This window comes from Phoxinus phoxinus (genome assembly GCF_949152265.1).
Source record: "Phoxinus phoxinus genome assembly, chromosome: 12".
NCBI classification, from domain to species: Eukaryota; Metazoa; Chordata; class Actinopteri; order Cypriniformes; family Leuciscidae; genus Phoxinus; species Phoxinus phoxinus.
This window is the reverse complement of record NC_136887.1, coordinates 7,518,433-7,531,265: the sequence shown is the minus strand read 5'-3', so window position 1 is coordinate 7,531,265 and position 12,833 is coordinate 7,518,433. Positions and strand designations below refer to the sequence as shown.

The window sequence follows — 12,833 nt, the reverse complement described above, 5'->3', positions numbered from 1 at the left end:
TACCGTTACTTCACTGCGCTGCAGGATTATCCAATCAAAATGCAGAAACGCTGCAGATTTGTCCAATCAGAACACAGTAGTGAGAGATTGGACCAATCAGAGCGAGCGGATTACACGCCTACTGTTGTGCAACGGGATGTGATGGCTATTTAAACCAGTTTCCCACCTTGAGCCCTGCACAGAGATTCTGTTTGAGATATTTTGTGTACGACAGCTCCGAGCCAGCGCCAGGTAAGGCTCTCCAATTATATCTTTATTAAATCTGAGAAAGAGACTGCGGTGTTATTATACCATATCATAGTTTTTCGCATAACATCCAGATATTATCACGGACGTACGTGTCTCTTTAAAAGTGTGCATGTACATTATACAATTGTAAACATGCGATTATGAGATAATATACGTTTACATTACATATGCATTTAATATGTATAATAATAATAATATGAAGGAAACTCATGTTTTAAAATTCAAGGAAGTGCAGCATATGCTGGACGAGAATGCGTAGTGTGTGCGTGTGCGCTTGCAGTTTAATTATTAAGCTTATAGTTTGTAGTATCGAGCATTGGTGTAGAAAAGGTGCGTATGCCGTTGCTCTGCGCAGTCTGTCACACATTCTCATGGCGCATTCAAACCAGTTGCAGTTGCAGTAACATTTTGCAGTATTGGGAAGTGTTGCAAAATCCCTGAGACTTGGCGCCGAGTCAGATTGGGTGTGGTGAAGACATGAGGATTTTAACGTGATCATAGGTGCATGCAGTGATCATGATCACACCTTCATCTTGTTCATTTACCATGTGTGTGTGTGCTTGTGTCAAATCAAGTCAAGTCACCTTCATTTATATTGCGCTTTTAACAAAATAGATAGTTTGCAGTTTTACAGTGATAATAGGAAATTTAAGTAACAGAGATCTATGTAGGCTATATATCTGCTTTGAAAAGTTCTGATATTGTTCAAATAACACTGAGGCTGATGTATGTAATCTGCAAATAATAATAATATAATATATAATAACGCACGAATAAAAGGCTTGATTAGCTAAACAAATATGTTTTCAGGGTTACTGTTCATTGTGTAAATATCACGTGTCTTTTTGGAGTGCATATGATCTGGCCTGTAAAACGAAATTATATTCGTATTTGAACCAGTTATAACTGGTAATAATATAACTGGTAGGCTATAATCATAATTTAGATAATTTTGCATTGCTTAGCAAAATATTTTTATGCCATGGAAAACCACATGGGAACAAAGTATAGGATTACTTTAATGAGTCTAATTGTGTGATTTTGTCAAATAACTTCCTGCTGTTGTGCAGATCTTTCTGTTGCTGCGCAGTTAGATTTTAATTGTTCTGCAAATGCACAAAAAACAACAATAAAAAAATAAATAATGTATTACTATTTGCCAGCCTGTTGCTAATAAGGGGTTGTGTAACCTGGGTTTTGTACACACACCTGAGGGGCGGGTGGGGCACGTCGACGTGTCCATACAAAGTCAAGAAAACTTACACCTTTGAGGAAATAGCTATTGGGTAGTTAAAAATGCCACTTCTGCTTTTGAAAAATGTGGTTTAACCACGATTTAGATGTCGTTATAGGCTATGTCTTGCCGGGTATGTTTAAGAAACACAAATACTGTCCAAACACACATTTGGTTTGACAAAAGCATTTGGAAATCAATAAATCGAGTAATTTGTGTAAAGAAAGTTTTGATTCCGACTAGTTAGGAAAAGATTAAGCAGACATTGCATGTAGAGACTGAAGCTGTCTATAACATATTCAATTGCTTGGATTCTCACAGACTCTCCAAAATGAGTGACAACAACCCCGTCACAGACGAAGTGCAGAAATTTGACAAGAAATGTCTAAAAAAGACAAACACAGCGGAGAAGAACACTCTGCCAACTCAAGAAGGTAAGCGAGTTTGGCAGCCTCACCCTCATGATTCATTGTTCCAGATCACAGCTCACCCTTGCACAGTCTTGTGCCGATCTGACACCGCAAAGCAAACATTACAAGAATATACACACAGGGGAATTCTGCTGAGATAAGAGCTGAGCTGAAGACTACACGATAGAAAGGAGTGGCTGTTGAGGGACTGCAGTGATTACCATCAGCAGCAAGATTTACAAAAGCTTGTTATGGACTTTAAGCTTGATTTTCATTAATGAATATTGATATAACACCCCTCCTCACAGGTATAAAATGTAACTGCATACGGCAGGGAATGAGAAGATAAGATCTCGGAAGTGCACACTTAAAGGGATAGTTCACCTAAAAATGAAAATTCTGTCATAAATTACTAACTTACCCTCAGTTTTTCCAAACCCATAAGACTTTCGTTCAACTTGAATGAATAACATAATCAACTAATGAAGTAAATTCAACAAGTCCTTTTGAGTCAGAAGCTCAATCATACTTGCTTGACACGCAAATACAAACCTCTTGCAGAAGCTCAAACGTGATGCGTAACATGAGAATGGACCTCATTGGTTCTTGTGAAGCTCAAACGTGATGCGTAACATGAGAACGGACCTCATTGGTTCTTGTGAAGCTCAAACGTGATGCGTAACACAAGAATGGACCTCATTGGTTCTTGTGAAGCTCAAACGTGATGCGTAACATGAGAATGGACCTCATTGGTTCTTGTGAAGCTCAAACGTGATGCGTAACATGAGAATGAACCTCATTGGTTCTTGTGAAGCTCAAACGTGATGCGTAATATGAGAATGGACCTCATTGGTTCTTGTGAAGCTCAAACGTGATGTGTAACATGAGAATGGACCTCATTGGTTCTTGTGACGCTCAAACGTGATGCGTAACACAAGAATGAACCTCATTGGTTCTTGCAGAAGCTCAAACGTGATGCGTAACACAAGAATGAACCTCATTGGTTCTTGCAGAAGCTCAAACGTGATGCGTAACACAAGAATGGACCTCTTTGGTTCTTGCAGAAGCTCAAACGTGATGCGTAACACAAGAATGGACCTCACTGGTTCTTGTGAAGCTCAAACGTGATGCGTAACATGAGAATGAACCTCACTGGTTCTTGTGAAGCTCAAACGTGATGCGTAACATGAGAATGAACCTCACTGGTTCTTGCAGAAGCTCAAACGTGATGCGTAACACAAGAATGGACCTCACTGGTTCTTGTGAAGCTCAAACGTGATGCGTAACACAAGAATGAACCTCATTGGTTCTTGCAGAAGCTCAAACGTGATGCGTAACACAAGAATGAACCTCATTGGTTCTTGCAGAAGCTCAAACGTGATGCGTAACACAAGAATGGACCTCATTAGTTCTTGCAGAAGCTCAAACGGGATGCGTAACACAAGAATGGACCTCATTGGTTCTTGTGAAGGTCAAACGTGATGCGTAACATGAGAATGGACCTCATTGGTTCTTGTGAAGCTCAAACGTGATGCGTAACACGAGAATGAACCTAATTGGTTCTTGTGAAGCTCAAACGTGATGCGTAACACAAGAATGGACCTCATTGGTTCTTGTGAAGCTCAAACGTGATGCGTAACACAAGAATGGACCTCATTGGTTCTTGCAGAAGCTCAAACGTGATGCGTAACACAAGAATGGACCTCATTGGTTCTTGTGAAGCTCAAACGTGATGCGTAACACAAGAATGGACCTCATTGGTTCTTGTGAAGCTCAAACGTGATGCGTAAGACAAGAATGGACCTCACTGGTTCTTGTGAAGCTCAAACGTGATGCGTAACATGAGAATGAACCTCATTGGTTCTTGTGAAGCTCAAACGTGATGCGTAAGACAAGAATGGACCTCACTGGTTCTTGTGAAGCTCAAACGTGATGCGTAACATGAGAATGAACCACATTGGTTCTTGCAGAAGCTCAAACGTGATGCGTAACACAAGAATGGACCTCACTGGTTCTTGTGAAGCTCAAACGTGATGCATAACATGAGAATGGACCTCATTGGTTCTTGTGAAGCTCAAACGTGATGCGTAAGACAAGAATGGACCTCACTGGTTCTTGTGAAGCTCAAACGTGATGCGTAACATGAGAATGAACCTCATTGGTTCTTGTGAAGCTCAAACGTGATGCGTAACATGAGAATGAACCTCATTGGTTCTTGTGAAGCTCAAACGTGATGCGTAACAAGAATGGACCTCATTGGTTCTTGTGAAGCTCAAACGTGATGCATAACATGAGAATGGACCTCATTGGTTCTTGTGAAGCTCAAACGTGATGCGTAACATGAGAATGAACCTCATTGGTTCTTGTGAAGCTCAAACGTGATGCGTAACACAAGAATGGACCTCATTGGTTCTTGTGAAGCTCAAACGTGATGCGTAACACAAGAATGGACCTCATTGGTTCTTGCAGAAGCTCAAACGTGATGCGTAACACAAGAATGGACCTCATTGGTTCTTGTGAAGCTCAAACGTGATGCGTAACACAAGAATGGACCTCATTGGTTCTTGTGAAGCTCAAACGTGATGCGTAACACAAGAATGGACCTCATTGGTTCTTGTGAAGCTCAAACGTGATGCGTAACACACGAATGGACCTCATTGGTTCTTGCAGAAGCTCAAACGGGATACGTGACACAAGAATGGACCTCATTGGTTCTTGCAGAAGCTCAAACGTGATGCGTAACACAAGAATGGACCTCATTGGTTCTTGTGAAGCTCAAACGTGATGCGTAACACAAGAATGGACCTCATTGGTTCTTGTGAAGCTCAAACGTGATGCGTAACACACGAATGGACCTCATTGGTTCTTGCAGAAGCTCAAACGGGATACGTGACACAAGAATGGACCTCATTGGTTCTTGCAGAAGCTCAAACGTATTGCGTAAGACAAGAATGGACCTCATTGGTTCTTGTGAAGCTCAAACGTGATGCGTAACACAAGAATGGACCTCATTGGTTCTTGCTGAAGCTCAAACGTGATGCGTAACACAAGAATGGACCTCATTGGTTCTTGCAGAAGCTCAAACGTGATGCGTAAGACAAGAATGGACCTCATTGGTTCTTGTGAAGCTCAAACGTGATGCGTAAGACAAGAATGGACCTCATTGGTTCTTGTGAAGCTCAAACGTGATGCGTAACACAAGAATGGACCTCATTGGTTCTTGCTGAAGCTCAAACGTGATGCGTAACACAAGAATGGACCTCATTGGTTCTTGCAGAAGCTCAAACGTGATGCGTAAGACAAGAATGGACCTCATTGGTTCTTGTGAAGCTCAAACGTGATGCGTAACACAAGAATGGACCTCATTGGTTCTTGTGAAGCTCAAACGTGATGCGTAACACAAGAATGGACCTCATTGGTTCTTGTGAAGCTCAAACGTGATGCGTAACACAAGAATGGACCTCGTTGGTTCTTGTGAAGCTCAAACGTGATGCGTAACACAAGAATGGACCTCATTGGTTCTTGCAGAAGCTCAAACGTGATGCGTAACACAAGAATGGACCTCATTGGTTCTTGCAGAAGCTCAAACGGGATGCGTAATACAAGAATGGACCTCATTGGTTCTTGTGAAGGTCAAACGTGATGCGTAACATGAGAATGGACCTCATTGGTTCTTGTGAAGCTCAAACGTGATGCGTAACACGAGAATGAACCTCATTGGTTCTTGTGAAGCTCAAACGTGATGCGTAACACAAGAATGGACCTCATTGGTTCTTGTGAAGCTCAAACGTGATGCGTAACCCAAGAATGGACCTCATTGGTTCTTGCTGAAGCTCAAACGTGATGCGTAACACATGAATGGACCTCATTGGTTCTTGCAGAAGCTCAAACGTGATGCGTAAGACAAGAATGGACCTCATTGGTTCTTGTGAAGCTCAAACGTGATGCGTAACACAAGAATGGACCTCATTGGTTCTTGTGAAGCTCAAACGTGATGCGTAACACAAGAATGAACCTCATTGGTTCTTGTGAAGCTCAAACGTGATGCGTAGCACAAGAATGGACCTCATTGGTTCTTGTGAAGCTCAAACGGGATGCGTAACACAAGAATGAACCTCATTGGTTCTTGCAGAAGCTCAAACGTGATGCGTAACATGAGAATGAATCTCATTGGTTCTTGCAGAAGCTCAAACGTGATCAGTAACACAAGAATGAACCTCATTGGTTCTTGTGAATCTCAAACGTGATGCGTAACACAAGAATGGACCTCATTGGTTCTTGTGAAGCTCAAACGGGATGCGTAACACAAGAATGAACCTCATTGGTTCTTGCAGAAGCTCAAACGTGATGCGTAACATGAGAATGAATCTCATTGGTTCTTGCAGAAGCTCAAACGTGATCAGTAACACAAGAATGAACCTCATTGGTTCTTGTGAATCTCAAACGTGATGCGTAACACAAGAATGGACCTCATTGGTTCTTGTGAAGCTCAAACGTGATGCGTAACACAAGAATGGACCTCATTGGTTCTTGTGAAGCTCAAACGTGATGGGTAACACAAGAATGACCCCATTGGTTCTTGTGAAGCTCAAACGTGATGCGTAACACAAGAATGAACCTCATTGGTTCTTGCAGAAGCTCAAACGTGATGCGTAACACAAGAATGGACCTCATTGGTTCTTGTGAAGCTCAAACGTGATGCGTAACATGAGAATGAATCTCATTGGTTCTTGCAGAAGCTCAAACGTGATCAGTAACACAAGAATGAACCTCATTGGTTCTTGTGAATCTCAAACGTGATGCGTAACATGAGAATGAACCTCATTGGTTCTTGCAGAAGCTCAAACGTGATGCGTAACACAAGAATGGACCTCATTGGTTCTTGCAGAAGCTCAAACGTGATGCGTAACATGAGAATGAATCTCATTGGTCCTTGCAGAAGCTCAAACGTGATGCGTAACATGATAATAAACCTCATTGGTTCTTGTGAATCTCAAACGTGATGCGTAACATGAGAATGAACCTCATTGGTTCTTGCAGAAGATCAAAGTGATGCGTAACATGAGAATGAACCTCATTGGTTCTTGCAGAAGATCAAAGTGATGCGTAACACAAGAATGAACCTCATTGGTTCTTGCAGAAGCTCAAACGTGATGCGTAACACAAGAATTAACCTCATTGGTTCTTGCAGAAGCTCAAACGTGATGCGTAACACAAGAATGAACCTCATTGGTTCTTGTGACGCTCAAACGTGATGCGTAACACAAGAATGGACCTCATTGGTTCTTGCAGAAGCTCAAACGTGATGCGTAACACAAGAATGAACCTCATTGGTTCTTGTGACGCTCAAACGTGATGCGTAACACAAGAATGAACCTCATTGGTTCTTGCAGAAGCTCAACCGTGATGCGTAACACAAGAATGAACCTCATTGGTTCTTGCTGAAGCTCAAACGTGATGCGTAACACAAGAATGGACCTCATTGGTTCTTGTGAAGCTCAAACGTGATGCGTAACACAAGAATGAACCTCATTGGTTCTTGCTGAAGCTCAAACGTGATGCGTAACACAAGAATGGACCTCATTGGTTCTTGTGAAGCTCAAACGTGATGCGTAACATGAGAATGGACCTCATTGGTTCTTGCAGAAGCTCAAACGTGATGCGTAACATGAGAATGAACCTCATTGGTTCTTGCAGAAGCTCAAACGTGATGCGTAACATGAGAATGGACCTCACTGGTTCTTGCTGAAGCTCAAACGTGATGCGTAACACAAGAATGAACCTCATTGGTTCTTGCAGAAGCTCAAATGTGATGCGTAAGACAAGAATGAACCTCATTGGTTCTTGCAGAAGCTCAAACGTGATGCGTAGCACAAGAATGAACCTCATTGGTTCTTGCAGAAGCTCAAACGTGATGCGTAACATGAGAATGGACCTCACTGGTTCTTGCTGAAGCTCAAACGTGATGCGTAACACAAGAATGAACCTCATTGGTTCTTGCAGAAGCTCAAATGTGATGCGTAAGACAAGAATGAACCTCATTGGTTCTTGCAGAAGCTCAAACGTGATGCGTAACATGAGAATGGACCTCACTGGTTCTTGCAGAAGCTCAAACGTGATGCGTAACATGAGAATGAACCTCATTGGTTCTTGCAGAAGCTCAAACGTGATGCGTAACATGAGAATGGACCTCATTGGTTCTTGCTGAAGCTCAAACGTGATGCGTAACATGAGAATGGACCTCATTGGTTCTTGCAGAAGCTCAAACGTGATGCGTAACATGAGAATGAACCTCATTGGTTCTTGCAGAAGCTCAAACGTGATGCGTAACACAAGAATGAACCTCATTGGTTCTTGCAGAAGCTCAAACGTTATGCGTAACACAAGAATGAACCTCATTGGTTCTTGCAGAAGCTCAAACGTGATGCGTAAGACAAGAATGAACCTCATTGGTTCTTGCAGAAGCTCAAACGTGATGCGTAACACAAGAATGAACCTCATTGGTTCTTGCAGAAGCTCAAACGTGATGCGTAACACAAGAATGAACCTCATTGGTTCTTGCAGAAGCTCAAACGTGATGCGTAACATGAGAATAGACTTCATTGGTTCTTGCAGAAGCTCAAACGTGATGTGTAACATGAGAATGAACCTCATTGGTTCTTGCAGAAGCTCAAACGTGATGCGTAACACAAGAATGAACCTCATTGGTTCTTGCAGAAGCTCATACGTGATGCGTAACACAAGAATGAACCTCATTGGTTCTTGCAGAAGCTCAAACGTGATGCGTAAGACAAGAATGAACCTCATTGGTTCTTGCAGAAGCTCAAACGTGATGCGTAACACAAGAATGAACCTCATTGGTTCTTGTGAAGCTCAAACGTGATGCGTAACACAAGAATGAACCTCATTGGTTCTTGCAGAAGCTCAAACGTGATGCGTAACACAAGAATGAACCTCATTGGTTCTTGCAGAAGCTCAAACGTGATGCGTAAGACAAGAATGAACCTCATTGGTTCTTGCAGAAGCTCAAACGTGATGCGTAACACAAGAATGAACCTCATTGGTTCTTGCAGAAGCTCAAATGTGATGCGTAAGACAAGAATGAACCTCATTGGTTCTTGCAGAAGCTCAAACGTGATGCGTAACACAAGAATGAACCTCATTGGTTCTTGCAGAAGCTCAAATGTGATGCGTAAGACAAGAATGAACCTCATTGGTTCTTGCAGAAGCTCAAACGTAATGCGTAACACAAGAATGAACCTCATTGGTTCTTGCAGAAGCTCAAATGTGATGCGTAAGACAAGAATGAACCTCATTGGTTCTTGCAGAAGCTCAAACGTGATGCGTAAGACAAGAATGAACCTCATTGGTTCTTGCAGAAGCTCAAACGTGATGCGTAAGACAAGAATGGACCTCATTGGTTCTTGTGAAGCTCAAAGTGATGCGTAACATGATAATGAATCTCATTGGTTCTTGTGAAGCTCAAACGTGATGCGTAACATGATAATGAATCTCATTGGTTCTTGTGAAGCTCAAGCGTGATGCGTAACATGATAATGAATCTCATTGGTTCTTGTGAAGCTCAAACGTGATGCGTAACACAAGAATGGACCTCATTGGTTCTTGCACGTCAAGCGAACATGCTTGAGCTTCCCGTTAACCACAACTGATGTGTGAGTTGATGAATGTTTATATGTGAATAAAAGTCTAAATTAAATCTGTCCATCATTTAAAGCGATCGTGTCTCTTCAGAAAATGTGGACTAAACCGCTCGATTCATATGGATTAGTTTTACATTCTATAAATTAACTTTTTGAAGCGTCAAATTGTCAGTGCATGGCTGTCAACGGAGGGACATAAATCTCTCAGATTTCATGAAAATATCTTCATTTGTGTTCTGGAGTTGAACGAAAGTCTTACAAGTTTAGAACGACATGAGGGTGAGAAATTAATGACCGAATTTTCATTTTTGGGTGAACTATTCCTTTAAGTAATGATCGATTTAAGCATTTATTTTCTCCAAGAATTGCCTTTAATATCTGTTTTCAGGACAGCTTGTCCGAAGACTAACAGTTATGTGAAGACGCTCAGATCAATATGTCTCAACTAATGTGAGAACTATTGTAAATATCTTCCATGTGATCCATTTAAATTTGTTCCCACAGTGTTTTGTTTTAATGTGCCTGAAGTTGTGCTTTGTTTTTCTTGTTCAGTGGAAGTCATTTAAAATAGGCTTTGATTCATTTACATCTCAATTTGCATTTACAGCTTCCTCATAAAAAGAAAGAAATAAACAAGAAAATATCTTGCAGATCTGGATGCGCTGCCATTGTAATGATGATTTAGTCAAGTAACCTTTATTTATACAATGCTTTATACAATAACGTTTGTTGCATAGCAGCATATAATGTGCTGGGATACAAGTCATATAACATTGCTTCTCAAAATGTGTTAGATGGCCAGAATGAATCCTTTCTTCTTCTTTTTTTAAAATACCATACACTCTAAAAAAATGCTGGGTTGTTTTAACCCAATTTTGGGTCAAATATGGACAAACCCAGCCATTGGGTTACATTTTTAAATTGCCTTTTTGATCCAACGTTTGGGTTTGTCCATATTTGACCCAAAATTGGGTTAAAACAACCCAGCATTTTTTAGAGTGTATGATATTATTGAATATGTAGCATTTGTCGCATTAATTTTTATTAGATACTGGGTTATGGCTCTTAGTTTTTTTGAACGCTATACGTTTAAGGCCAGAGTTAACCCAGAGTTAAGCAACATTTCAAACTCAGGCCCGTTTACACAACACCATTTACTGAAAACTTTGTATGAGTTTTGGCCTTTTTATTTACATGACAGCAGCATTTTTTGGGAGACCTGAAAATGCAAACTTTTGAAAATGGGTTTCAAAGTGCAAGTTTTTGAAAATTGTACCGTTTTTGTCCCTGTGTAAAGCACAAAACTGCAAATGGCTCTGGCTCTACCACTGGGAAAAGCGTAACGGCTAATTTGGATCACGTGTGCCTTGATAACCAATCACACTACAGCCTGGACGTCATTGAGTTTCGTTCAGAGTTGTGTGACAGTTTGCGGATACCATAGCAATGAATGAGAAGTGCCGTAAACTGAATTAAACTGTCGCGCAAAATTGTCAATGGCTTCTCTCATAAAACAGCATTTATTTATTTTTTCGGTGTATTTTCTAAAAAATAGATCAATCCAAAATGAATGTTTAAGATCACACGTTGAAGATTAGCCAAAGGGCTGTCGATTCAATAAAGGATAAGCTTTTCCTCACAAAAGCAGTTTATACGAGAATGCTCGCTGGTGAAAACGTACAAATATTTTATCGGATGTGCCTTTCGTTTACGCGGCGACGGCGTTATTGGGGCTTAAAAGCCCAAAAAAGTGAAACCACCTCCAGAGTGGAAATCTTAAAAACGCTCCACCGTCGCGTTCCCGTCTAAAGGGTAAAAACGGTAAAAACGCAAAAGTCTGCTAGACAGTGAAGGCGTCACGTACGCGTTTACGTCACAGGCATGCGCCAGTACAGGAAAATAACAAAACATTATCAAACTAAAATATAGCATTCATTTCATTGACAAAAAAAATAAAAAATTCTGTCCTTTTTGAGCGACACACGAAGTGCACCGAGGGTTAAAGCAGCAGCTTTACCGTATTAAACATGAAAAACTGTGTCAGCGTCTCTTTCACTTTCAGTGCTTCACATCGCCACCTAGCCGCCTGGAGTGCACACTACATCCAATTTCACACACTTTTGCGTCACCATATGCACGCAGATCCCCCCCCCCCCCCCCCCATAATGCTCGTCTAAACGCAGAATAAAATGTGATAACGCAACGCCACTTTTGCGTTTTCTCTTCAGATCGTTTCCGTGTAAACATAGCCTTAGTTGCAGACTTGCCATCAAGTGGCTATACTGTAGTTTTTCTTTAATAAGAGACATCGCCACCTACTGGCCTGGCAGTATAATACAGCGTTTTTAGTCATTTTCGCGGATAGACGGGATAGGTTTGATAATGTTGACGGAAAAAAAACGCAAAGGAAAAACATTTCCGTTTTTAGTCCATCGTTGTGGTGTAAACGTACCCTGAGCCCACAGTGTTTAACCCTGGGTTATGAAGCTCTGAGCTAGAAGGCCTTCTGTTTCTCTCGTTATGTTCATGGTTGCACTTCTCTCCTCTCTTCTGTTCACAGATATTGAGCGAGAAAAGAAGGCTGGAGATGGGGCGAAATGAATCCCGCCGCGGCTCTTCTCACATCCTCACGCTCCCCGTCCCGACCCCCGGACGTCTGCTCTACTCCTGCATATCGGATCACTTTTAAATTGAATGGCATTTTTAAAACTACGAGGATCATGCATTAATTGAACCTGTGGATATTTTCAATCTTTTTAACATGTGTTATTTAGAGAGGAGATGACGAGGTGGGCTGTTTATGAGCACATATCTGTATCCGCCATTACCAACCAATGACTGCCCACATCAATCTGCCATTCTGCATTCTTTACATGACATGTGAGATGATATTTTTGTTTAATAAATAATGGTAAAAAGTTCTACAATGTGTCCAATCACTTTATGAAAATAATCCTAATGGTCTCCTCGAAAAAAAAATGAAAAAAAAAAATATATATATATATATATATATTAGTGCAGGGCAACGATTGATCGCATCCAAATAAAATGTTGTGTTTACATAATTTGTGTGTGTGTACTGTGTATAATTATTTTGTTTATATAAACAGACACACATGCATCTATATATTTAATAAAAATTTGATATTTATATATAAAATATTTATGTATATACTGTATAAATATATACTGTATATACATGCAAATATTTATTGCAAATATATACAGTACATGCATGTGTGTATTTATATATACAAAATAATTATACACAGTACACAC

The 12,833-nt window shown here is 40.7% G+C and overlaps 1 protein-coding gene across 1 annotated transcript; it reads left to right on the top strand.

The window, feature by feature from the left end:
• Positions 1-115: 115 nt before the first annotated feature.
• Positions 116-12,475, top strand: tmsb1 (thymosin beta 1). Its single transcript, XM_079630260.1, has 3 exons — positions 116-231; positions 1,805-1,917; positions 12,115-12,475. The coding sequence occupies exons 2-3, from the start codon at positions 1,815-1,817 to the stop codon at positions 12,153-12,155; spliced, it is 144 nt and encodes a 47-aa protein (XP_079486386.1). The 5' UTR covers positions 116-231; positions 1,805-1,814; the 3' UTR covers positions 12,156-12,475.
• The last annotated feature ends 358 nt before the right edge of the window (positions 12,476-12,833 follow it).

What these genes read in the sequence shown, in the direction of transcription:
- tmsb1 (XM_079630260.1), top strand. Translation starts at nt 1,815, where the DNA reads ATGAGTGACAACAACCCCGTCACAGACGAAGTGCAGAAATTTGACAAG. An exon ending in CACTCTGCCAACTCAAGAAG is followed by an intron (nt 1,918 to 12,114) that starts GTAAGCGAGTTT and finishes TTCTGTTCACAG; the next exon opens with ATATTGAGCGAGAAAAGAAG.